The following is a 26,268-nucleotide window of genomic DNA, read 5'->3' as shown; positions in this document are numbered from 1 at the left end:
CAATACCTGCTGCTCCAACACTGGACCTTTCTGGCTTCACAGTTCCATGAAAGTTGAGACCTGCCTTGGCTAGAAAGTTCCAGTTCTATTTTTGCCCCCAATTTCTAATTAAATAGAACCCAAATAATTCTTTTTCAGGGCAGTGAAAAAAAATTAATGAAATCATTCCATGTTTCAGCAAGGAAGTTGCCTCAGCAACTCTAACACTGCCCAAAGAATATCCCATCCAGGAAAGAAAGCTTTGGCTCCCCCCATCCAGTCAGGAGCCTTGGCAAGCAGGTAGACTGTGAAAATGTTTGCCTTCAGTCGTTACGGTGGACTGACAAAACCATTCTTTACTGTTTCTTAGTAATTAAATGTCACCTCAACAACCAAAACAAACTCCAGAGTGACTTGCGGTGTGATCATGTTATTTCTGCACCATAGTGCCTGACCGCATGCTCTATTTCTCCCTTAGGAACCTAGGCTAGGACGCAAGACAAAGTCACTTCCACAGAGACGAAAGATAAGTAAACAGATTGGAACACGCCAACTCAGTTACTTGAATATATCCACGATTTTGCTTTTAGACCTCAAGCTTCGTAAACTTGTGTTTTATTTTTCTGCTCAGATTCAAAAGCAGTGGTTCTCAGCCTTCCTAACGCTGTGACCCTTTAATACAGCTCCTCATGTGGTGGCGACCCCCAAACATAAAATGATGTTTGTTGCTACTTCCTAACTGTATTTTTGCTGTTATGAATCATAATGTAAATACTGTGTTTTCCAATGGTCTTAGGTGACCCTTGTGGAAGGGTCATTCAGCACCCCACCCCCCACCCCCGGGGTCACAACCCACAGGTTGAGAACTGCTGATGTAGAGTTTTCCCTAAATGCCAACCCTCTGTTGGGTGCTGTACTTCTTACAGCAACCTAATGAGGCAGGACTGGAAGGATCCCTTATAGGGAAAACCGAGGCTCTACGGAATCCTTGCCTTGTGTAGACCTCAACAGTGGAGACTGACTTTGAAGTCTTTTCACTGTGAAATCCTAAGCGTTTTTCTACCATACTATACTTTTGAGACAACCCTCAATTCTTATTTGAAACAGTCAAGTATTTCTAAATGGCTAAAACTTTTGTATGGAAATTTGTTTTAGCAATATATTTTTCTTTTTTATTCCATGCTGGGAGCTGAGCCCAGGCCAAATCCATGACCAGTTAGTAATAATCCAGCCCTGTTTCCACACAAAATGACTTTATTGGTAAATGAAGTATGTTCAGCCAGTTTCCTAAGCACTCAGGAAACACAGGCAGAGAAAGTGAAGGGCTGTGTTGCGGCCCTGGTTGGGACTTTTTTCCTTCTTTCTAAATTGAAATGACGGAGCTCATATTCTCCAGGAGGAAGGTGGAGCTGCTGAGGTAGCAGGGTGGAGTTGGGACGTAGGTTACAGTAGATGCACCGTCGAGAGCTTCTGCTCAGCCACAGATGCTCTAACACAGTCCCTACAGCTAACTACCCGTGGTCCTCTAAGCCGGCACTCCACACCGTGAGAACGAGTCGTTTTCCTCTTCCCCAGAAGGTCCACAGTTAACCTATTTCTGTTATGCACACCTTTCCATGCTTCTGAGGAAAACAGACTGTCCTTAAATATGTAGAACTGAATGGCATTGTAAAATAAAATAAATAATTTTTTTTAAAAAATTGCTTTTCTTAGGTGGGGCATGGTGACACACACCTTTAACCCCAGCTTTCAGGAGGCAGAGGCAGGCAGATGCCAGAGCTACCTACTGAGACCCTGTCTCAAATGTGTATGTAAAATAAACAAACTGCCTGGCCAGGCATGGCTACACATGCCTATGACCGTAACATGTGGGAGGTGTAGACAGGAGAACCAGTTTGAGATCAATAACTATAAAGTGAGTTCAGGGACAGGCTGGCCTGCTGTCTCAAAAAATGAGAGCCAGGTGGTGGTGGCGCATGCCTTTAATCCCAGCATTTGGGAGGCAGAGGATTTCTGTGAGTTTGAGCCTAGCTTGGTATACAAATCAAGTTCCAGGACAGCCAGGGCTGCGCAGAGGGACCCTGTCCAAAAGAAAAGAAAAAAAAAGAAAGAAAGAAGGAAGGAAAGAAGGAAAGAAGGAAAGAAGGAAAGAAGGAAAGAAAGAAAGAAAGAAAGAAAGAAAGAAAGAAAGAAAGAAAGAAAGAAAGAAAGAAAGAAAGAAAGAAAATAATTGCTTCTTTTGTTTGCTTTGAAGCAGCTCTTTGGGCTCCTGATCTCCAATGTTTACACACTCAACTGCATACTCCTCATCCCCTAGGAATTCAGGTAAATACACACTCCAATTGACCCTTTGGAATTGGCTCATTTCTTATACCTAGTCCCTAATTCCAAATTTTTCCCTTTATTATAGCTTTTTGTCTAGTTCCAGTTGATGACATCAATTTTCTAGTTGTCCCAGAAGATAAAAAGATAAGTGTTCCAAAGATATGTACTAATTTCCATAGGCTTCTAGAAAGACAAAAAGTGTAAATTTATTGTAAAACATGTATACAACAAAGAAATCCATTGTGACATCACTGATTTTAAAGTATGAAAAAAGATACCACATTTACCTAATTCATTTTCTCTTGTGGATAAAGTTAATTAAATGCCTAACTTCTTATAAAATCCCATTATCTTCTTGGGTCCTAGACACCCACATTGTTATATTCTAATGAAAATCACAAACAAGAACCCAGGAATGAATGTTACAAAAGAGTAAGATAAACTCAGCTACTGGTGTTGAAAAGGAAAGCAGGTTTGGAAAAGAGAATGGGAAAAGAAGAGGAAGAAAGCTGAATTAATGTCTTCAAAAATTAATCAATCATGCATTACTTTTTATAGCTGTCACATCAAAGCCTTGTTAAAAGGCATTTTTCACAAAATTGCAGAATTATTGTGTTTTTCCTTTTCCAACAAGAATACTGCTGAGATCTAAAAAAAGGTAAGATGGCCATTCCAGGGACGTTAGAGGACTCTCATTTCATATTGACCTGCAGGTGACAGCCTCCCTAAGTGACACTGTGGAATGGCACTCGGAGTTCAGATTCAACTTGATCTGAATGAGTGTCCACTCAGTAGCCTTCTTCGTTTTACCTCAAGGAGCTGCTTCCATGGTTAATAGCAACAACAAAAAGCAGCCACTTCCTAGCCTGGGGTTCTTGGTAAGTCATTAGCCATTATTCTGAAAATACACAACTTCACATTTTATAGAGGCCAGAAACATAGTTCAAAAGTTCCCGAAAGTATATTAAATAAAAACCACTTAGACACGTGAGATCTCACTGGTGAGGTTCATTTAAGGTGACGTTTGCTATTGTCACTGTTCCCACTGGATGTCGTCTCTTCTCAGTTTCACCTGCAGATTGTGAACTTGGACCGGATGAATGCTGCTGTTTTTCTGAAAAGGGTTAGTTTCATTCAAACATTTCCTAGGACTATTTTTCTTTGGTCCTTTAGGTTTGCCAGCCTCCCAATGGATAGAAGGTTCATTTATCCTTGAGCTCTGAACTCTCTGCTGCAGTTTACGGACCTGTAGAGAAAGGAAAATCTAATGTTTTAGGTAAAAAATAATATAAATATACTCTAAAACAGATGACTAGATTGGAGGATTAAAGATTCCGTCAAAGGTTTCAATTCAGCAAGTTCCTCGTGACCACAGCGGACACCACTGCTCAGCAGCCGACTAACACCCAAACAGCCCTGGCTTCAGGGAGCTGTGGCCCCAGGGAGTGAGAGGAAGCACAGAGACGATGACAGAGAACACCTGAGCTGGCACAACTCTGTGTGCATGTGAGAAGGTCAGAGCGGGGCAGATGGGGGAGGGCAGGAAGAGGAGCAAAAGGCTCCTGGTGGGAACCAGAGCTCCAAGAGAGTGGGGATTTTTTAGGTGATATTAACAGCAAAGTAAAGAATTGGTACTAGCTTGCCTAGGAGGCAACTTTTAATTAAAGATTAAATTTCTCATAATAAAAGCCTTGAACACTTATTCAAATTATAAAATGTATAGATTGGGTAACTCTAAAAATTGTGATTATTCTTCTATCTAAAGATTCTTCTATGTAATTCCAAGAATGGGAACAAGTTGTATAATCTTTGCCCCAACACAATCACATCTTTTTTTACTTGCTATAGTCTTAAAAGCCAGTAAAATGAAAATACATTTTTCTTTCTTGGCTATAAATATAACAAATACAGTGATATGCTCTGGAATAATCCTTCTGTACACTGTGAATATGTATTACTCTCATTGGCTAATAAAAAACTGAGAGGCCAGGCAGGAAGTTAAGAGGAAAAGCCAAACTGAGAATGATGGGAAGGAAAGTGGAGCCAGGGAGATGCCAGTCAGCCACCCAGGAAGCAAGACATGCTAGAGGACACGTAAAGCCATGAGCCAACATGGCAATACATATATTAATAGAAATGGGTTAATTTAAATGTAAGAGGTAGTAACAGGCCTGAGCTATTGGCCAAGCATTTATAAATAATATTAAGTCTCTTTGTGGTTATTTAAGCAGTACTGGGATGGGGAGCAGGCAGTCAGGACAAGAAAACTTTTGACTACAGTAATATTTAGAGTTTTTACGAATCGCTGTTATAGAAGTATGTGTGTGTGGCAGGGTTGATATACCAGCGGCTTGTCCAGATGCTGACCCTCCCCAGGCAGAGAGCTGCATGAAGTATATGATATGATGTCAGGTTTCCTGGAAGGACTCCCTTCTGTCAGCAATGTCAGAGTGTTCTAAGTTCAGCTATGGATGGAGTCATCGTCTTAGAGTAAAACATTATACCCAGGATCCTTCTGTTAAAATATTGACGGTTATGCCATTCTTAGTTACTAAAACATGAGCACAGAATCCCCCACTCCTGGATTCTGCTAACTATAGTCTGCCATGGAACACAATACAGGCCAGCTTGTGTCAGGAGAAGGGAGAGAACGGCTTCAGGATGGTGGTACCAGGTTTCTGTATGGTGCCCCCTCTGTGGGCACAAAGGGGAAGACATGAGGAAAGAATGCTGGAAGGGTAACTGGAGGGACGCAAGGCGACAGCCACTGTTCAATTTCCTCAAGGTCTGACCCACACCAACTCTTTTGCTCCTACTCTTGTCTGGAAGAACTGAAGAGGAGGCCCAAGTCATTACATGCAGTGACGGCTCTCTGTAAGAGGACGAGGTGACTCCTGTGTACCTTTTAGCACACCATACCACAGACTTCCAATGTGACACCGAATCCACAAATACACTGCAGAATATTTGTTTAACTATGCAAAAATGTGTTGCATTAGTTTATGTTGCAGAACATTTGTTTGTAAAGATGTGTTGCTGTTTTACCTTGCCTGCCTAAGGCACCTGATTGGTCTAATAAAAAGCTGAACGGCCAGTAACAAGGGAGGAGGTATAGGTGGGACTTCTGGGCAGGGAAAGTATGTAGGAGGAGGAATTTAGGCTCTGAAAGGAAAGGAGACACCAGGGAGATGTCAGTGGCCAGACAGACAGACATGGAAGAAGCAGGGAAGCAGGACATACAGAATGAAAGAAAGGTAAAAAGTCCCAAGGCAAACCGTAGATGAATAGAAACAGGTTAAATGAAGTTAAAAGAGCTAGTGGGACAAGCCTAAGTCTCCATGTCTTTATTTGGGAGCTGGTTGGTGGCCCACAGAAGCATCCGACTATACACAGGTTTCTAGTAGCTCTTTTTCTTTCCCACATTGTATGGCAATTGTTTTTATGTCCTGAAGACCAGCAGTTCTAGAAGAGTAGCGTGTGTTCGTTTCTTTGTTAAAGAAAAGTGTCCTTACACTGTCTTGATGCTTCTTGAGTTTGGAGATCTGGTCTCCTTTTCTTTCCATCTTCCTGACTAATTGCTCCAGCGCATGCTCTGCATCATCAGAGACTGAATGGCTTCCATCTTGCAGCATCTGTTTCTGTAGTTCTCTGTGTTCCCTACAGAGAAAAGCAAACCTCAGGGCTGGGGATGTAACTCAGTCAGAGAGTGCTTCTCCACACATCAGGTCCTCTGTTCAATACTCAGCAATACAAATAAATAAGCAAACAAAAACACAATAGTATTGTCTGACATGACACATGGATTATTTCTGCTGATTAAAAACAGAGCAAATACAAGCCAGGTGGTGGCAATGTACGCCTTCAATCTCAGCACTAGGGAGGCAGAGGCAGGAGGATCTCTGTGAGTTTGAGGCCAGCCTGGTCTACAGAGTGAGTTCTGGGACAGACTCCAAAAACTACACAGAGAAACCCTGTCTCAAAAAAATAAAAACAAACCCCAATAAACCAGAGCAAACATCAAATACTGTTATAGGTCATCTGTTGGTCACATCTAATTTTTTGCTCAAGTATGAGTTTTAATTAAGAGTAAAGTATCAATCTTCAAAAATAGTCACTGGCATTAGGATATATAACTAAATCATGATAAACATAATCATTTAGAACTATCTCAGTATCTAGCTGTTCAACAATCTAAAAAGCAATCTAAATTCTTGGTGTCCTCCGCTAAAAAGAACGAACAGTTCTACAGGGCAACACACGGTCTTCTTCGGTTCCATGTCTGGGACTGGAGAGATACTGTCAAAGGAACAGTCAGGTGTGCAGCAGCAGTTCATGAGCTCAGCCAGCCTGCCACCCAAGTCACGTCGTTCTGATGTGTATGTTGAAATGTACTTAAGCATGGGATATAACACAATGACTCTTGTGTAGCTCTTCCTTACTGAGGATGCTTCCAAATTTGTAATGCAGACCAGGCAGAATCTAAAAGGGATGATATTCTTACTTGCCTAATGAAATAACCCACATAATTAAAAGATTTTAAAAGAAAAGTGTATTCTCCTTCTAAAAGCTCTTCTGAGTTCTAACCTAAAGTCTTCAGACTCGATACATTTGATTCATAGTATTAATCTATCAGTCTAAATCTCTGGAATACAAGAAAGTAGTAATTAGACATAGTTAAAAAGTTAAATACGAGAGTAGATAGATGAAAAGTAGTATCAGTAAGTTTGTAGATCAAAATAAAGTCACTCCACATGGCCAGAGAGGCCTTAAGAATGTATAGGTGGGAGCTAGGGAGATTGCTAAAGGGTGGAGACCGTGTCCTGCTCTTGCAGAGGACTGGAGTGGGTACAGCCCTCGGTCCCTCCAGCGGCAGGGAGGCCAGCCCCTCTCCTGCGGTCTGTGAGAGCCTGCACCGTGTGCACTACCCACTCCCACCCAGCGTTTTTAAACCAACGAGAGTAAACCTTAATGACATGACTGTATAGGTTTGACAAGAAGACGTATCTAAACATGTACGGTTATTTTGATAAAGAATAAGCACTTACACAATCATCTGGTCCAGCTCCTCTTGCATTGCCATCAAAAGTTCAGACAAATTGTCACAGGTAGAAACGGGTTCTCCTGAGTCCAGAGGCAGAACTTTGGCCTGGGAACTTGTTCTGAGAGCCTTGTAGAGAGACTGCGGCTCAGGGACTAGAACAGGTTTCTGAAGGTAATACAGCCCATGGGGATGCACCATCTGCAGAAGGTTCACAAGCCTGCATTAGAGGAACAGCCCCCAGTGGACAGCTGGGAGAAGGAGCTATGAACAGACTAGTGCTTGTCAGTCTAGCGCTGGTTAGATTGCTGTCCCCCGACACAAACTCCGGCCGGCCACCGGGAAGAGGGACCCCCAGCTGAGAAACCCTGCCATCCCCTGGCCGACCGGCATTTTCTTTATTGATGATTGATGATGCAGGGAGGGGGGTGGGGGGTAGGGGGTGGGGGGTGGGGGGGGAGGGGAGTTCACTGGGGGCAGTGCCACCCTGGGGCAGGTGGTAAACTGAGCAAGCCATGGCGAGCAAGGCTGTAGGAATCACTCTTCCAGGGTCTCTGCTTCAGTTCCTGTCTCCAGGTTCCTGTCCCAACTTCCCTTCAGGGAGGACTGTAACTGATATAAAGCCTTTCCTCCCCAGGGTGCTTTTGGTCGAGCAATAGAAAGCTCCTGGGGTGGTGAATAAATAGCATCTGCAGCAAAGTCATTTTGCAAAAGCATGGTCTTTATTTTTACCCTCTTACCTTTTCCCTCTCCAAAAACAGAGCTCTAAACCTGGGGTCCATCTGCTGAGGTGGTTCTCGTTTTAAACACTTAGTTTTCTAAAGGTTGGCAAGGGGAAAAGGAAGCAAAGTGCTACTTTAATGTATATTTATGATATGAAAAACTCTCAAAAGACAACAGCAAGTCTAAGTGCAATTTGAATGCATGAGCAGACATGAATAAACATTTGACTGGTGAAACACATGAAGAGGTGGTCAACAACCTTGTGATTAGGGAAACTCAGGCTAATATAAAATACAAAAACCAAAAAGGAAACATCACCACATGTCTATTAAAATGGGAAAAACAACAACAACAACAACAACAACAAAAAATAGTGATGACATCAAATACTGCCAAGAATGCAGAGAAACTACATCACTTGCCTATTGGTAAAACCACTTTGGATGACAAGTTGGCAGTTTCTTATAAAGTGAAACATGTATTTCTCACATGGCCTAGCGAATGCGCTCTTAAGAAATTACTTAGAAAAATAAAAACTGACGTTCACACAAAAGCACCATCAACACACGCACACAACAGCTTTACTTGTGATTGCTGAGAAGCAGCTGCCGCAGGGACCTATGGGACTGTAGGAGATCCTTGACTCCGGTTAGTGCGGAAGGAAAAGTGAATCTGTAACAACCCAGAAGGACCTCTAGGCAACCCCCAAAGCTCAAACTGTGTAACTCGATTTGACTTTTCCTCTCACTGGCATACAGTCTCAATATCTATCGCAGGCTGGTCTCAGATCATAGCAATCCCACTGCCTCAGCCTCCTCAGAACTTAGATGGCAGACATGTGCCACAGTGCCTGACTATACAGGATTCTTGAAATAAGAAAGCTGCAGAGAAGGCAAACAGAGAACCCTGCTGGGGCTGGGGGAGGAGCCTCAGGCTGGTGCCCCTTCAGGGAGGGAGAGACCTTGGGTGTCTTGATTACTGTGATGGCTGCATGATTCCACACATGTAAGAGCTCTACGTACCTCTCAGGCCTCTCAGTTACCATTAGAATTCCACCTCTGCCTCCACTGTCCCTAAAACCCTTCAATGGGTGCCAACTACTTAGAGTCAAAGTTCAAATTCAACACCACCACCCATTTTTAGACAGGAGTCTCACTGTTGGCCAGCCCAGCCAGTAACTTACTACGCACTTCAGGTTGGTCCTAACACAGGGCCCTGCTCTCAGCCTTCTGAGAACAGGAACTGTAAATGCACATCACGACACCTGGCTTTAAAAGTTAGCTTTTTTGTTGTTGTTGTTTTTTGAGACAGTGTCTTATTAGCCCAGGATGGCCTTGAACCCCAGGTCTTCCTGCCTCAGGCTCCTGCATGCTCGGAGTATGGCTGTGCACCTCTGTCCCCAGCTGGGACTATATTACACTACATCTCTCCTCTCCCCTGTGTGTTCCCTTCAGGATTCACAGGCTGACTGCAGGGAGGTGGCTCTGCATCATTCCCCATGTGTCTTCTGTCTACACAGTGCTACAAGACTCAACACATCCCTGCTTGTCCTTGAACTCCCGAAGTTCCTGCCTCAGCCCCGGCCCTGGGACTCTAAGCACGTGCCATCATGCTGGGTTTATCCGTCTCTGTCTCTTAGAGACACTGGTCTAAGTACAACAAAACATGGAGCTGAATATTCACTGGGACATGGAGACCCAGTACCAGAGATGAATGGGCGCTCCTGAACTCTGACCCCATCTCCAGCCATGTCAGAGCTGAATGGGCACTCCTGAACTCTGACCCCATCTCCAGCCATGTCAGAGCTCCTTTGATCTTTAAAGGGAAACAGGGGTATTTTCACACCCATGAGCTTGGCAGTGGAATCAGTGCTTTACTAAGTGATTTTGCTGATAATTACCCTCTTCTCTTTCAGAAGGTATATTTTCTTTTATTCCTTTTATCATCTCATAGTTTCTACAATAAATATGTAAAGTTAAAATTCTGTCTTACCAGATGAAAGGTGGCACTAAACAAACATTTAATAAAAGTCACTGTTCCATTTGCAGTTTATTTATAGTGTTTCTCTATTTGGATTTCCAGTTCAAACCCCATTACTCACATGAGACATTAAAAACAGATTAAGGAAATAAGCAAAATAAGTGGTTTTCATTATTACAGCTATAAAATTATTTATTTCCATTTTTGTGTAAGTGGGAGACGGACTGCATCCCTCATGCCTGCTCAGCAAACAGTTAACCACCACTGAGCCATCTCCTCAACTCTGAATATAGTTCTAAAAGTCATTAAGGGTCCAGGAAAACAGCTGGATGTGTAAGGCCCCTTCTCAAAGCTCTGACGACCTGAGTTCATCCCCTGGAACCCACACGGTAGAACAAGCCCTGCAAGTTGTCCTCTGACCTCCATTTGCATGCCATGGCATCGTGTGTGGTGCACATGTGTGCACGCGTGTACATACGCATACACACACACATTCTAAATAAATAAATGTATAACAAAATGCAGCCAGGTAGCCAGGTGTACACGGCACCCCATCCACTGAGGAGGCTCAGGCAGGAGGACTGAAGTCAAGGTCAGCCCAGGCTACAGTGTGTAACCCTATCTCAAATATTAATAAAGAAAATTTAAATCTTTGTTTTTACTGTATATGTATTTATATAAAGCAGCATTTAGGGTTTTTTTTGTTGTTGTTGTTGTTTTGTTTTTTGGACACAGAGCCACATCAGGTCCAGTGTCTCTGTCTCTGCCTCTGTCTCTGCCTGTGGGTCAGGATGGAAGGCTCTCAGCTGCTTGCTACTTCCCACCAGGATGGTAATGGACTGAACCTCTGAAACGGTAAGCCGCCCTAATGAAATGCTTTATTTTATAAGAGTTGCCTTGGTCATGTGTCTCTTCACAGTAATAGAAAAGTAAGACAATGTCTTTTATCATAAATATCTTCTAAACCTTTCTGGAAAGAAGCAGACCAGATTAAAGGGAGAATAAATGTACACCATAAAGTTAGGAAGTAACATCTGGGAAGCTGTCTATGCATACCTTGGGTGGCTTCTTCTTTTCCTTATAGTGCTGTGAATGTGAAACTGTAGACATTAAAATTTTGCTGATTTCCAGTCCAGTTTGCAGCTGTAAAATTAAAGAACTAATTCATAAGACCAATCTGTAACAAGCTTCTTTACATGTAATGAAAGTTGAGATCTCAGCCTTTGAGTATAAACCACTCTCTGAAGCCAAGCACTGCTTAGCTGCCATGACTCGGATGGAGCTGAAGCAGGGCTGGCTTGAGCCTAGCAGCTCAGAGCCAGCCTGGGGCATAGTGAGACTCCGTGTTAAAAAAACAATAAAAATAAAGCCCCAAACCCAAAAATCTTTTGAGGAAGAATATTCCATAATACATTGGTTTGGTAATTATAATTATTTTCTGTTTATAATAGAATAAATTAAAGAGAGAGAGTGTGTGTGTGGGTGTATGTGCATGTGGGGTGTATGTGTGGTGTATGTGCATGTGTGGTGTATGTGTATGTGGGGTGTATGTGCATGTGTGGTGTATGTGCATGTGTGGTGTATGTGCATGTGGGATGTATGTTCATGTGTGTATCTCAAGCTGAAGCTGCTGTATGCTAGGAGTCAGTTATCTCAACTGAGAATATATGTATGTGCGGGGTTTGGCAATGTATCCAAGTATATGGATGTACTGGCTAAGTGAGAATTTTGTTAGCACAGCAAACAGACAGTAGTAACAATCTGGAACACCCGAACTGAGTGTGGACTAGGGTTTAGGTCATGAGAATGAAGTATGCAAAGACATGCAGTCACTGGATAGACTAAAGGATGCTATTGACCTCACACGCTTTGTCTTGAAAGAGCTTGCGCTGATGTTCCTCTTCCTTTAGTTTTTCCTCTAGATACTTTATCTTATCCTGCAAGAGAACAAACATGTATGAAAACCAGAGCCAAATGTCCTTTCCAAGATGGTGCTAAGGGTCTAGAATTTTAAGAGGTAGCAAGTTAGAGTACAAAGTAAGAAAAAGGAATGGCAATAGATGCCAAGCTTCCTCTTGGCTTTCTAGCTACGCTTCCTTCCTTGCTATTGTTCTTGAGAGCAAGTGAAAGCGACCAAACCCACAGCTTCATTCGCGGCCACCACCAGATCCACGGAGAACAAACCACAGCTTCATTCACGGCCACCACCAGATCCACGGAGAACAAACCACAGCTTCATTCGCGGCCACCACCAGATCCACGGAGAACAAACCACAGCTTCATTCGCGGCCACCACCAGATCCACGGAGAACAAATCACAGCTTCATTCGCGGCCACCACCAGATCCACGGAGAACAAACCACAGCTTCATTCGCGGCCACCACCAGATCCATGGAGAACAAACCACATGCTTTACTACAGCTACCACCAGATCCACGGTGAAGCTCCCGAGAATATTACAGCTTTTAAAGCTATTATGGCTGTGGGTCTCAACGTTCACTCAAACACAAACAATAGCAATGTCGGCCATGTGCATGCAATGGGGGACAATGCGGTCACATGCATGTGATGGGAGCAGGGCAGGAAGACACCTGAGAAATGGAAGGCTTGGCCCTGGTTCCTGAAGAGCTGAGTGCTATGCTCTGCCAAACAAGGATTGTGATAAGCACAAGAGCTAGCAAGACAGCCCAGCAGGTAAAGTACCTGTCACACAAGTCTGGTCACTTGAGTTTGATCCCTGGAACCATGTAGAAGCAGAAGGAGAGAACCAATTCCACAAAGCTGTCCTCTGGCCTCCATGCACTCCCACCCCATCATTCACATACACAATAATAAACTTAAAAGATGCTAAAAGAGTGATACACAAACAAAGTGGCAAGGCAGTGAGAACAGCTTGAAAAGGACCATCATGCACTGCATCCCTCACACACATATTACATTTGACGTTGTGTGGTTCGGAACAGGAACCATGACAGAGTGCCAAAGGAGAGCTTCTGAGTCCTGGAGCCCTGAACAGGGGCTACAAAGAGGACAAGAGGTTCCAGAGCAGTTCTGAGAAATGAGAAGGACTGGGTCAGGGGTCGTGGGAGGGGTGTAGGACAGGCCATAGAGACTACCTAGCTAACACTTTAGGTCAGACACCTGACGGATGGAGATGCTCTGCCATCTTAGAGTCGGACTTTGCTGTTAGCAGACCAGCTCACTCAGGCCATGACAGAACACACTTTCTCCAGGGGCAGGAGGCACCCGGACTTCTGAGAACTGTACATGAAGTGCTCTAAATCCCGACTGCTCATTCCCATTCAATGGCAGCTCTGTTTCCCGCTGGCGCCATCACCGCAGAGGAGCAGAGCTCACCTCAGCAGTCTGCTGAGTGGCTGTCAGTCTGAAGCACTCCTGCTCCAGGACATCCAGCTTGGCAAGCTTAGCGTGCAGCTTCAGCTGGTCTTCTTCTTTTTCCCTCTGAAGCTGGGCCTGGAAAAGATGAGAAACAATCGACGTTTGGCAAGTGATACCAACAGATCAAGAGTAACGTGGTTTCTGAGAAATCAAAGTCTAACATATCAGCTGCTAGCAACATGTATAGACAGGTGTACACGTTAGGTGCTTAAAGCAGAAAACAAGAAAATCAAACCCTTCTAAGGAGCAAGTGTGATATGTGACGAAATGTCACTGAATGAGCACTGAGAGAATAAACCTCTTTGCGTCCTTATGCAACAGTGGTACTAGGGAGAGCGTCACACAACACCTACACCAAAGAGCCGAGGTGTGACTCCGGTGACAAGCCCACTCCCAGCTCCAGCCTCGAACACAGGAGCAGCTGGGATAAAGCACGCAGGGAGAAACCCACCCACATGCACAGGGACTTCCCACCCACATGCACAGGGACTTCCCACACACATGCACAGGGACTTCCCACACACATGCACAGGGACTTCCACACACATGCACAGCAGGGACTTCCCACACACATGCACAGGGACTTCCCACACACATGTACAGGGACTTCCCCCACACACATGCACAGGGACTTCCCACACACATGCACAGGGACTTCCCACACACATGCACAGGGACCTCCCACCCACATGCACAGGGACTTCCCACACACATGCACAGGGACTTCCCACACACATGCACAGGGACTTCCCACACACATGCACAGGGACCTCCCGCCCACATGCACAGGGACCTCCCGCCCACATGCACAGGGACCTCCCACACACATGCACAGGGACCTCCCACACACATGCACAGGGACTTCCCACACACACATGCACAGGGACTTCCCACACACATGCACAGGGACTTCCCACACACATGCACAGGGACTTTCCACACACATGCACAGGGACTTCCCACACACATGCACAGGGACTTCCCGCACACATGCACAGGGAGTTACCCACACACATGTACAGGGACCTCCCACACACATGTACAGGGACCTCCCACACACATGCACAGGGACTTCCCACACACATGCACAGGGACTTCCCACACACATGCACAGCAGGGACCTCCCACACACATGCACAGGGACTTCCCACACACATGCACAGGGAGTTACCCACACACATGCACAGGGACTTCCCACACACATGCACAGGGACCTCCCACACACATGCACAGGGACCTCCCACCCACATGCACAGGGACTTTCCACACACATGCACAGGGACTTCCCACACACATGCACAGGGACTTCCCACACACATGCACAGCGAGTTCCCACACACATGCACAGGGACTTCCCACACACATGCACAGGGACTTCCCACACACATGCACAGGAAGTAACCCACACACATGCACAGGGACTTCCCACACACATGCAAGGGCTGTTTTACGGGACTGTTTATTACCACATTAGTAATAAGGGTCAACTGTTGAAGGGCAAAGACGACATAAAAATGGCTCTAAAAGGGAAAGCCTACTAATGAGAACAAAATGAAGAGCGACCACTAAAAGCAGCCGTCTTGGTGACCTATGGCCCAACAGTGCAGTCTTAGAGAGAAAGAGGAGGTAGACAGAATGCCTGCTGGAGAAATAAAGCCTAAAATATTCCAAATGTAATTTAAAATATTGACACATTAAAAGCACACCCCCAAACACCAGAAATAAAAAAGTAGAATCAGCACATAGGAAATTGGACAGAGGGACATTGTCAGAACACGGTCCAGAGATGAAATCGTCTGAGGAGATTTCCCAGTGCTTGTGAGAACACCTCAAGAGAACAAGGCAACAGTCTTGGGGGCTCAGTTGCTCTTGGAATGCACTTTCGTGTTCCTCCCAGGTGTAGCAGACAGGAGTGCGTCTACGCAGACCACTCATTAGTGCTTGCTGTTGGTATTCACGTAAGTGTCTACACTATCCTTGGTAGGTCTCTATGGAAAAACATGGTTTTGCCACATATGGCTTGTCACTGTGATTGTATACAGCCTGAACTCATGAGAACGCTACTCAGGTGACCTTTCTTAACCCCCAGAGTATAAACTGTCTGAGGCTCTGAATAGAGTTGGCTATTGTATGAGACTTTAGCTGGCTTCCTTTATGTCTCCATCCCCCAGGTCCCACCGCCTCTAGAGCGGTAAACAATGCATCAATTATCAAACTGCTGAAGATTAAAAATAAAGAGAAAGTCTTACCAGCATCCTGAGAAGCAGAAACATCACACACACAGAGGGGAGAAGATAAGAATGGCCATTAGATACCATGAAAGCTGAAGACAACTGAGACAAAATCTTTTTGTGCTGAAAATGTAAAGCTGGGCATTGTTGTACACATCTGTAATCATAGTACTCAAGCTACTGAGGCAGGAGGATCATCGTGAACCAGAAACCAACCTAGGCAATAGAGCAAGGTCGAGGGCCAGTCTGCACTTTAGAGACTATCTCAAAACAAGCCAGCAAACAAAAATAATAGCTCCCTCAAACAATAAAATAACAATAAACAAACACACAGGGCAAGACAGACGGCTCAGAGGGTAAAGGCACCTGCTGTTCAAGCCCGATGCCCTGAATTCAACCCCTGGAGCCCACAATCGAGGCCCTGGAGGGTGGTGTGCATGTGTCAGCACAAGCCCAACTGTGTGCGAGCTCACAGGCCAGTTAGCACGGGACATGCAGGTCAGCCGCAGAGACAGTGAGGCGACCCTGCCTCAAAACAAAAGGAGGAGAAAATGGACATCTGAAAAGTGTGCGTCACATGTGTGCTCCAACACCACACACTCACACACCTAAACAAACACACACACAACAGACAAAATATAAAAGCCACAAACTAGAATTCTGTATCTAGCAAAAACACCTTGCACAAATATGTCTGAAATAAAGGCTTCTCCAGGTATAGAAATGCTAGGAGAATTTTCGGCATTCATTTTTATCTTCAGACTGAAGGAAACTCAATCTATGCAGAAAAATGAAAGCACTGGAATTGATTAAGATGTAAATTAATAAATACAGATTTTCTTTGCAATTTTCTTGAAATGATAGTGAGAAATGTAAGAGCATTAATAACGAGCCACAGGCTGGTTTGTAACATGTAAAGTAAATGGAAGCTGCGGCACAAATGCGGCAACTGGAGGCACACCGTGGGAAGAAGGCTCTTTCATGTGACGTGTCGATTACTAAGTCATGGCAGACTGTGGCGGTCAGAACACAGCTGTCTGGAGGGAGAGGAGATAGAGATGTTGAAGAAGGAATCATCAGAGCTGGGGGTGCTGGTTCATGCCAGAAACACCAGTCCCTTGGGGGGCTAAGGCGGACGACTGTGAGTTCAAACTGACCCCGACACCAGTCTGAGACCTCGCCTCCACACAGATAGATAAACAAGTAAAACAAAGGAGGAATGGGTTGAAGAAGTGACTCAACAGCGGAGCACTTGCCTGGGAGGTACAGTGTCCACGGTTCAATTCCTTGCACCACACACACACACAAGCAGGTGTGCACACCAAGAAATCACTAGTAAGATTTGAGAATATTTTTAAAGGAATGAAATGAAAATAAAAATTCCCAAACTCTGTTGGATGAAGGCAAAAAATGTGTGGTAGGGACTTGAAAACTGTAACTACAGAAATATAATAATTAAGAGAATTAAGGGACTCCTCAGGGTGAGGTAGATTGGCCTCTGAGTGACTCCAGGAAGAGCCAGACCACAGAGAACAGACTATTCCAGAGAGACAGAGAGATGCGGAGCCCACCACAAGTCTCAGAGGAGGTGACAGGACAGGGGAGGAAGGACAAGGGAGCCAACAGGGATGGGCAGCACTCGGCTTTAGTGCGGCTCCCAAGCAGGGGAGGAGACTGATGCCTCTCCACAGGCAGGGCAGGCAGGCTGCATAGTGAAGCAGCTCTGGACAGCTACCAATCCATCTGGGAAATCTATCAGATGGTGACTCCTCTCGTGTGACAGACCAGCGTTCAAGGAAGCCCTGTCTGTCATTCCCCATTCCAGAGGGCTGTGTGCAAGGGAGCCGGCCTAATGTTTTAAGACTGAGCTATTCCGGGGACCTGGAAAACAAGCAATGACCACAAGGCAGGGAGTGGCCGGGGACCACATGCTGCAGCCCCTGGGGGGAGGCAGCAGTGGTGGGAGACGGGGTCACACCAGATGTTAAGAGGTTCAGGCTCTAGAAAGCTAGGTTCTGACAGGGAAGGGGTGGTGGACAGAGCGCCACCTGCTCCCGAGGATGGGAGCTTAGACTCCATTACCTGAAGATAACTGTGGACAGCGGGCAGCCCTGAGCCTGAGGTCAGCGGGTCCCAGACCCCGGGAGCCACCTAAGTGCCTTGTAGCTCAGGACCAGCAGAGTACACGGCAGAGCTGCGTGTCTCCCGGAGGGCAGTTTATGTGGAGCACAAACTGTGGCGTCAGAAAGCATGGAGCCTGGACACCCCAAAGATTCAGGGCTCTGCATGCTCCCCTACTCGTCTATTTCTCATTTTAACTAAACAGACGTTAACTTCATAGCCTACTCTGCATCATTTTCTATCCTGTGTCGTTAGCGCCACAGGAGACAGCTTTAATCAATCCGAGGTGGGTTTTTTTTTTTCTGGTTTGGTCTGGTGTTGTTGATTTCTCCTCTCTTAGAGTGACAGTGAGTTATATCAGAAAGAGAAGGCTGCTCATGAAGACCCCTAAATAAAACCAGAAGAATGTCATACCAACAGATATGTAAACCACAAGAAGCACGAAAAGGAGAGTCCAACACCCCCAAAGATCAGACCCCCTCAATTAACAAGTCTAAATAAACGAGGTGCGGAGTGGAGGAGTCAAAGCCTACTTGCTAACACGAGAAAACACGCAGCGACTTTAAAGAACACAGAAGCAAGCAGAATAGCACAGACGGGAACTCAGTTCGGGATGTGGGAGATAAAGCAAGAGAGAAACTCAGGGAAGAAACCGCCCTTTGGGGGAGGAAGGAAACCCAGCCGAAATGTTAGAAATGAGAGACTCCACTCGCCAAACTGAAGCACAGCAGAGAGCATCAGACACAGCATGCAGTCCCTGGCTCAAGCAGAGTGAGGACCTCAGGCGTGGAGAAAGGCGGAGGGACTTCACTCTCAGACTTCAACCAAGGACAAGCAAGCACGAGCAGACCTTGAAGAACCCTGGGACAGGAGCATCTACCAGCGCTCAGACTCCCTCAGGCAGAGGAGGCAGGATAAAAGCTAACAGCTAACCTTCCTTGTCAGCTTGACTGGATTTAGGATCACCATGGAAACACACCTTTGGGTGTGCCTCTGCTGGTGTTTACAGAAAGGTTTAGAGAAGAGGAAGGCCCAGTCTGCATGGAGGGGCACCGACTACCCCATGGGCTGGGATCCCAAACTGAATAAAGGAGACCGCAAGCAGAGCTTCCTGACTGTGGATGCAATGTGACCAGCAGGCTCCCATGGCTGCCACGGTGAGGAATAGGCCTGGGTAGAAAGAGACCACCATGTCCGTCCGACACGGCAGAACTGCACTCTTGAAAAGAGGTGCACTGCCCACCAGCACAGGAAGTACCCCGGGCTTTTATTCTAATTCAGGAGGTGACTGTGGCCCTTCCCCATTGGCTGGGGTCCAACCTCACAGCTGGCTAGTCTATAAAGAATCAGCGCACGGGAAACGAAGGGGAAAAGGTCAGCAACTTTAATCCTAGAACATAGCAGGGCCTTGTGTAAACAGAGGTTCTACAGGGTGTGTGTGTGTGTGTGTGTGTGTGTGTGTGTGTGTGTGTGTGTTAGCTAAAACATTCGTATAAAAGTTTTACAAAGTGGAAAAGATAATACTTGACTCTCCCACACGAGTGTCATGGTATTAGTTCATGTTTCTTATCTTCCCATGATGGTCTGGCTGTGAGTCAAGGCTGCCTCTGTCAGGTGTCTATAACAACAACAGGAAACGGTACTGAAGCGTGGGGCTGTCGAGTGATAAACCTGACTACACGGTTCTTAGGTGCCTGGAACTAGTTTGCGGGAAGAATATGAACGAGCTCAGCGCTGTGACTTAGAGAAGCGCTAGAACTCTATAACAGAGCCCAGCGGCCATTCTGGGGAGAATAGAGGAGAAACCCGACAATCCACAGTGGGGTCCCACTTCATGAAATTCCCAAGAGGAACAGGACTCGATGACAGGAACTGAGCTAGAGGCCGTCCACACTGCAGTCTACTGACAAAAGTGCACTCCTTCCGCCCACGTCCTGGGACTTCAAGTGAGGCTGAATTCAAAAGCAGAGGACGGGGCTCAGGGCGGCTCATCAGTTACGGACACCTGCTACTCATGCAGAGGACTTGGGCTTCTTCCAGTACCCACATCTGGTGCCTTGTAACTCTCTGCAACTCAAGTTCCAGAAGATCCAAGGCCCTTTTCTGGCCTACTTGGGCACCCACACTTGTGTGCATATGTGCTTGCATGGAAAGACACACACACACACACACACACACACACACACACACACAAATCTTCTAAAAAGTAATATATTAATTTGTTTGGTGTAAGAAATTTCAAGGGAAGTTTTTGGTTTTGGATTTTGGTTTTTCAAGACAGGTTTTCTTTGTGTAGCTCTGGCTGTCCTGGAACTAGCTCTGTAGACCACGCTAGCCTCAAACTCACAGAGATACATCTGCCTCTGCCTCCCAAGTGCTGGGATTAAAGGTGTGTGCTACCACTGCCCGGACTCAAGAGAAGATTGGATTCAGACTGTAACATGGTTATTGCCTACTACATTGAGAGAGCAAAAAGTGGATCCGAAAAATATGAAAATGTGCAGGGTAGTCAAGAAGAGAGCATTGAGCAAATCCAGTGTTGCAGCCAAGGTGGGATGGACAGCGATGTTAAGTGTTAAAGATAATAGTTTCATTAAATAGAAACCTGGTCCTTGTCCTTGGAACAACAGGAAGGGTGCTATGAAGGTATGACCTGAGCCATGGAAGGTTCCAGCTTGTGAAAATGCAAATTCATTTGAAAGCCGAGGGTCTGAACTGGGAATGCCATCAGAAGAAGGGCTCACTGTTTGCAAACAACTCTGTAGACACACAGAGACCACACTGTGGTCCAAGAGCTCAAACCACATCTTGGGCTGGCAGAAGAACTTGGCAGTGTCATTTACATGGCCTTGGGTTTGCATAAATGAAAGATGGAAGAGTGAGAGGTCATCAAAGTCTGTACCAAGATGACTTAAAGACCACTGAAACTAGGCAATGTGTGGTAGGTTCCAAGTTCCTGCAAAGGGGCCCTGAGAGGCTACCGCATGAAGCAGTCAAGGTGAAGCCCAAACTGCAGTGAGACTCCAGGATGTTGGAGACGTCAACATCATGGGACATCTCAGGAAAGTCACAAGCATATAGTAGACCTAGCCCAAGGGAGAGGCTGTGTGCTGCAGGCAGGAGAGCTGGAGGGGCATGATTCTTCAAGGGAGAGGCTGTGTGCGGCAGGCAGGAGAGCTGGAGGGCCAGGACTCCTCAAGGAGAGGCTGTGTGCGGCAGGCAGGAGAGCTGGAGGGCCAGGACTCCTCAAGGAGAGGCTGTGTACGGCAGGCAGGAGAGCTGGAGGGGCAGGACTCCTCAAGGCTGTCACCAGTCACCACACATACAGCAGCACAAGGCTGGTGCTGGCCCTGCTGACTTTCAGTCTTGTTCTGGTTGATCTTTTCTTCTATGGCCCCACTCTTCTTTTGTAATGGGGATGTCCACTCTGTATCACTGCATGCGGGAATTCTTTGTGATTTTATGGGCGCTCAAAGTGAAGGGTTTATCTTGAGTCTCAGGGATTTAGGATTCCAGAACAGTGTTGGACTGTTAAGATTACAGGCGCTTTGAGAAATGGACTAAAAGTGTTTTATACTATGAGATGACAGTGAGCCTTGAGGAGGCATGGTTGGAGTGCCAGGATCTAAAGCACATCTGCGTGGGTATCAGGCTGATAAGGCGTGCAACTGTGATGCCTAATCTTCACTGTCCACTGGACTGGACTTGGAATCACCATGGAAACACATTCATAGGTATGTCTATGAGAGTGTTTCCAGAGAGGGTTAAACCAGGAGGAAAGACCTATCCTGAATATAGGTGGCGTCATCCCATGGGCTGGGGTCCTGATGTGAGTCAAAAGGAGAAGCAAACACTAGCCCCCATCTCTCTGTGTCCTGACTGCAGAAGATGCATGCAATGTAACCAGCTGCCTCATACTCCCGCCGCCGCCATGCCTTCCAGCCACAATGGATACTACACCGTAAACTATGAGCCCTTCTTTGCTTTAGCTGCTTTGGTCAGGAATCCTGCCATAGAAATGCGGAAAGCAATACAATCAACGAGCTACAGCAAAGCTTTCCCCAACCCAGAGAAAGAAATGGACATCCAGTGTGAGAAGCATCCCCCGCACACACACACACAAAGGTAGTTAGCCCAACAAGGGCCCATATTTCCTGAAACTTCCCCTTCGCCTTTTCGCTAATTAGCCAATCATGTCAGACCGTGAGGTCAAGCTCCCACCAATGGGAAGAGATGCAACCACCACCCCCGCCAGGGGTAAAAGGCAGGCTTGCAGGCTGAGTGCTACTTCTAGCCCAGTTTGGATTCTAGAGCACCCTTTCTTCAAAAAGAAACCATCTTGCCCTGTCACTTTCAGGTTCGTATGTTCATGTGTTCCTTTGTGCAGCACTGACATACCCCCCCCCCCCCGCCCCCTGAACTTCCAAATACAAGGGGTACTCAGGACTCTAAAATGACATGCCTCAAGAAGAGCCACTCCATGACACATCACAGTTAAAGACCAGAACTCCAGAAGAAATGATATTCCAAGCATCAGGAGAAAATAGCGGCAAAGGCAAACCCATCAGAATGTCAAACCTCTCAGCCAGGAAAAGCCCTGAAGCCACGGTGCATGGAATGATGCATTTTAAGTTCGGACAGCAAGTAATTGCCAACCGAGATAACTACATCCAGAAAAGCTATCTTTTAAAATGAATGAAGAAATACATTTGACAAGTACAAACTCAAGTCATTTATGACTAAGCCAGCACTGGGAAAGATGAAGAAAGTCAACACACATGCCATAAAATCAACACAAACCCCAGCTTTCTTTACATTAGTTGTGAATATGCCGAGAAAGAAACCAAGAAACAATTCTACCCACAGGACGGAGAAGTGGGGGTCAGTAGAGGACTTTGTGGCTGGGAGTGTGGCCCTGGCCTCCACGTCATTGCTGACAGCAAGGTTTCACTTCCCTGTATGTCCCTGCTATGAGGCCACAGGCCCAAAGCAACCATGGATGGAAATGTTTAAATGGAAATAAACACTGTGTACTTTCTTTACTTACCTATTTTATTTATGTATTTCTATTTCTTTTGAGTTAGGGTCTCTCTATGCAGTTTTGGAACTCGCTATGTAGACCAGGCCAGCCCTGAACTTAGCAAGATTCACCTGGCTTTGCCTCCATTGTGCCAGGCTTAAAGGAGTGTGCCACCACACCTGGCAGACTTTTCACTTCATGAGGTAATTACCTTAGGTGCCTCTTGACTGTACATATGATTTTAATCTTTAATCCATTTTGCAAAGTGCTCAGCTACCACATCTTCAAGAATTACTTCTACATCAGTCTTCCTCTCCATTTAACATCTCCAGTTATATATCCAGTTAGATCTTTCTTGCTCTGACATGTTACCTTTTCCTATTTCCTGAAACGACTATAATTTTGTCCTTTGTTGGTCTGGGTGGCATGTGTCCATTTCTTGAGTTCTGTCTGGTAACCATCTAGTAGATCTACTAGTTCTAAATTTCATTTTTAATATTTAATTCGTTCTTAAATCTGCTTGGCCATATTATGGTTTCTAACACTCTAAAGAAAATGGCATCTTCTTCCCCTGCCTCTTTTGCTTTTTGAGACGGAGTCTAATTATGTTGTCCAGAGCGGGCTCAAGCCTTCCACCTCGGTGACTCCTGCCTCGGTTGCACGGCCACCCCTGCCTGACCTGTGCACTAACTGTGGGAGCGTCTCTGCGTCCTGCGGGTGCCCATCCTGCTCTGAGTCCCAGCTCTGCTTGTCTTCCAGCCGTCTGCTTCCTTACTCAACTCCACAGAGCACGCAGCCTGAGGGTGCCTCGGCTTGCTGCTCTATGCAGGCCTTACGCTGACCGCCTGAGCCAGAAGGGCAGCTGTCGGAGGTTCTGTCTCACCTGCCCCCTCTGAAGTCACAAACGCCTTCAGAAGGAACGAGCCAAAATACCAGGCCAAACCGTGGGGGTTTAAATCTGTACACAGCCAGAATCGGTCATTACGCACTACCTGGTTAACTCATGCGCTGCCTCCCTTCCCCATCACCTCCCTCACCTCCTCCCTCATTTCTTGTGCTCTTCTTCAGATTATCTGTTAATTTTTCTTGTTTTCATTGCAAGGCTGTCAGCCTAAATGGCACAGCCGACCATCGCTTTAGGTGACAATCTCCTATACAGCCTTATATCTCCCTTTGGGTATAATATGAAAATTTCCCCATATTATATTCTTCAAAAGAACATCCTTAAAGGAAAGAATGCTTACCTGTTGTTCTAGGATCATAGCCTTTTCTCGTTCTACATTGAGAACCATTCTCTTTGTGTATTCGAGTTGCTTCTCTAGAAGAACGCAACGAGACTGGGCTGAGCTTAACTGGATGCTGATATCTATGAAAGACAAAATAATGAGTTAATTAGCTGATTACTACATAGATCAGGGATTTAGTCACAGCGCAAACTCAACCCAAAGCTAAAAGTGACTTTGTGTGTGTATGAGGTGAACACACACACACACACACACACACACAAGCCAGAGGAGGATGTCAACTGTCTTTCTCTGTTCCCTCCTCCTCATTCCCTGGTCAGGCCTCTCTCGTGACTGGAAGCCACTGGTTCAGTTTGCCTGGCTGGCCAGCAAGCAACTGTGCTCTGCCTCTCTTTCCCGCCACCCCCAAGCTGGAGGTCTGGGTACTCCCAGCCACGGTCAGCTGTTCTGGAGGGGTGCTGAGGACGAATTGTGGCCTCTTTCTTGTACACCAAGCACTCTTATTCACTGACTCATTAAAGGGGGTCTGAGAACAACCTGTGGGTTTCAGTTTTCACTTTCTATAATTTCAGTCCTGGGAATCAAACTCAGGCCGTCAAGTTTGGCAGGAAGCAGCCATGGAACTGGGTCTCTCCTCTACTCCTCTTTTTGTTTTTATAAAAAAAAAAAAAAAGTTGTGTGTGTGGAACAGTCTCTCACTTCGCAGTCCTGGCTAGGCTGGAACTTGCTATGTAGACAGACCAGGCTAGCTATGAACACAGAGAGATCTGCCCTGCCTCCCAAGTACTGAGATTAACGGTGGGCCCCACCACGCCTGGCTCTTCCCTCTCCTTCCAACCCCTCACCACTCAGTTAATTCTAAAAGGGTAAGTAACCAATATTTAATCCTTTCACTTTCATTAGTTTAATTTTGCTCAGTCTCATTTTTTCCCCTTCTCATTCTTCATTCTATTTGCAAGGTGCAACACAAACAGGCTTTATGTATGCGGGTGAATGTTTTTATCAGAAAAACAATGTTTGAAGAAAAAAATTATACAAAGAAATCACACTCTAAATTTCTTAAAAATTCTTATCGAATGCCCTTTCTCTAATTTCCACAGAAGTCTCTATCTATCTATCTATCTATCTATCGATCGATCTATCTATCTATCGATCTATCTATCTCCTTTAAATAGTCCTATATTCCTCAAGTTGAATAAAATTATTTTCCATTCATTTTTATTTTTGTTGTTTAATTACTATCATTGCTTTACATTTCAAACTAATGTTCAGCAAAAATATAAATTATTATTATGAGTTTAGCTGGTTTTATGATTTACTCTAAAAATATTCTAATTTCTAAACACAACTTGCCTAAGTTTTTTCTTTTGACTCACACATTTATGAACTGGGGCTGGGGACGCGGCTCAGTAGGGAGCACTACAGTCCCTGCACTGCACAGAGTAATCGGGTGGTGCACCCCCGAAACTGTGGCACTTGGGTTGGAAGCAGGAGGCTCGGATGTGCAAAGCTGTGGCTACTGTAAGTTCAAGACTTCCAGGGGACGCGTGAGAATCTTGCCCCCAACAATGTATTTGTGAGCTAGGATAACGGATATAATGCAGGCAAGTTAAAGTTCCATTAGTTTTCCACAAATGGTAAAATGCCTCAGATGGCGGCCTCACGCGTTCCATGACAGTAACAGCAGAGATGTCTGGGTAAGTCAGTTTCCCCTGGGCTTACTGCGGTCCAGCTGGAGGCTCTGGCAACCCCATGTGCTGAGAACATCGTCCTTTACCTTTCTTCTGTTTAATCAGTTCCTGGTGGGCTAGATTGCGCTCGTTTGTTTCATTCTCCAAGGCCTTCTTATACTGCGCCGCCTCTCGGGACAGAGAGTTCAGGTTGTCTTCAGCCTGCGTCCGCTCCAGCTCTAGACGGTAGATCTTTTCCTGGAGCGTTTTTAATGCTGAAACAAGTGCTGTTGAAAAGAAATTTGCTTGATGTTTTAAGTGAAAGTTTTTGAAAACTTAATAATAATCATAGTAACTTGGGCAACAATAAAAAATGAGCAGTGTATATTTGCTAGTAGCCAGGAAATATATACAAGTTGATGTATAATACCCATAAAATGGAAACGATTCTAAAAAGGACACGTTTTCTATGGTGTATCTTGTAAAAATAATAACCTACTACTGGATTAAGTGATTCCTAGGACTGAAGCACTTGATA

General features: G+C 45.5%; 2 protein-coding genes across 9 annotated transcripts in view; both read right to left on the bottom strand.

Annotated features, from left to right (window-relative positions):
* Positions 1-2,497, bottom strand: part of LOC102904867 (uncharacterized) — a 184,374-nt gene extending 181,877 nt beyond the window's left edge. For both annotated transcript variants that reach the window (XM_076552390.1, XM_076552391.1), the window contains exon 1: positions 7-2,497. The gene's annotated coding sequence lies outside the window, so the exon portion shown is untranslated. The remainder of the gene's footprint in view (positions 1-6) is intronic.
* Positions 2,498-3,297: 800 nt separating this feature from the next.
* Cep57l1 (centrosomal protein 57 like 1) overlaps positions 3,298-26,268 on the bottom strand; it is a 66,889-nt gene continuing 43,918 nt past the window's right edge. For all 7 annotated transcript variants that reach the window (XM_042262013.2, XM_006982773.4, XM_076552395.1 and 4 more), the window contains 9 exons: positions 25,838-26,017; positions 24,061-24,182; positions 13,403-13,519; positions 11,905-11,982; positions 11,102-11,188; positions 8,083-8,160; positions 7,350-7,543; positions 5,817-5,961; positions 3,298-3,550 (listed from right to left, as the gene is read on the bottom strand). In XM_042262013.2, coding sequence (XP_042117947.1) covers positions 3,338-3,550; positions 5,817-5,961; positions 7,350-7,543; positions 8,083-8,160; positions 11,102-11,188; positions 11,905-11,982; positions 13,403-13,519; positions 24,061-24,182; positions 25,838-26,017 — 1,214 coding nt within the window. In that variant the 3' untranslated portion in view covers positions 3,298-3,337. The remainder of the gene's footprint in view (positions 3,551-5,816; positions 5,962-7,349; positions 7,544-8,082; positions 8,161-11,101; positions 11,189-11,904; positions 11,983-13,402; positions 13,520-24,060; positions 24,183-25,837; positions 26,018-26,268) is intronic.

Source organism: Peromyscus maniculatus, chromosome 16, assembly GCF_049852395.1.
Source record: "Peromyscus maniculatus bairdii isolate BWxNUB_F1_BW_parent chromosome 16, HU_Pman_BW_mat_3.1, whole genome shotgun sequence".
Lineage (NCBI taxonomy): Eukaryota > Metazoa > Chordata > Mammalia > Rodentia > Cricetidae > Peromyscus > Peromyscus maniculatus.
This window is presented reverse-complemented; position numbering and strand designations above follow the sequence as displayed.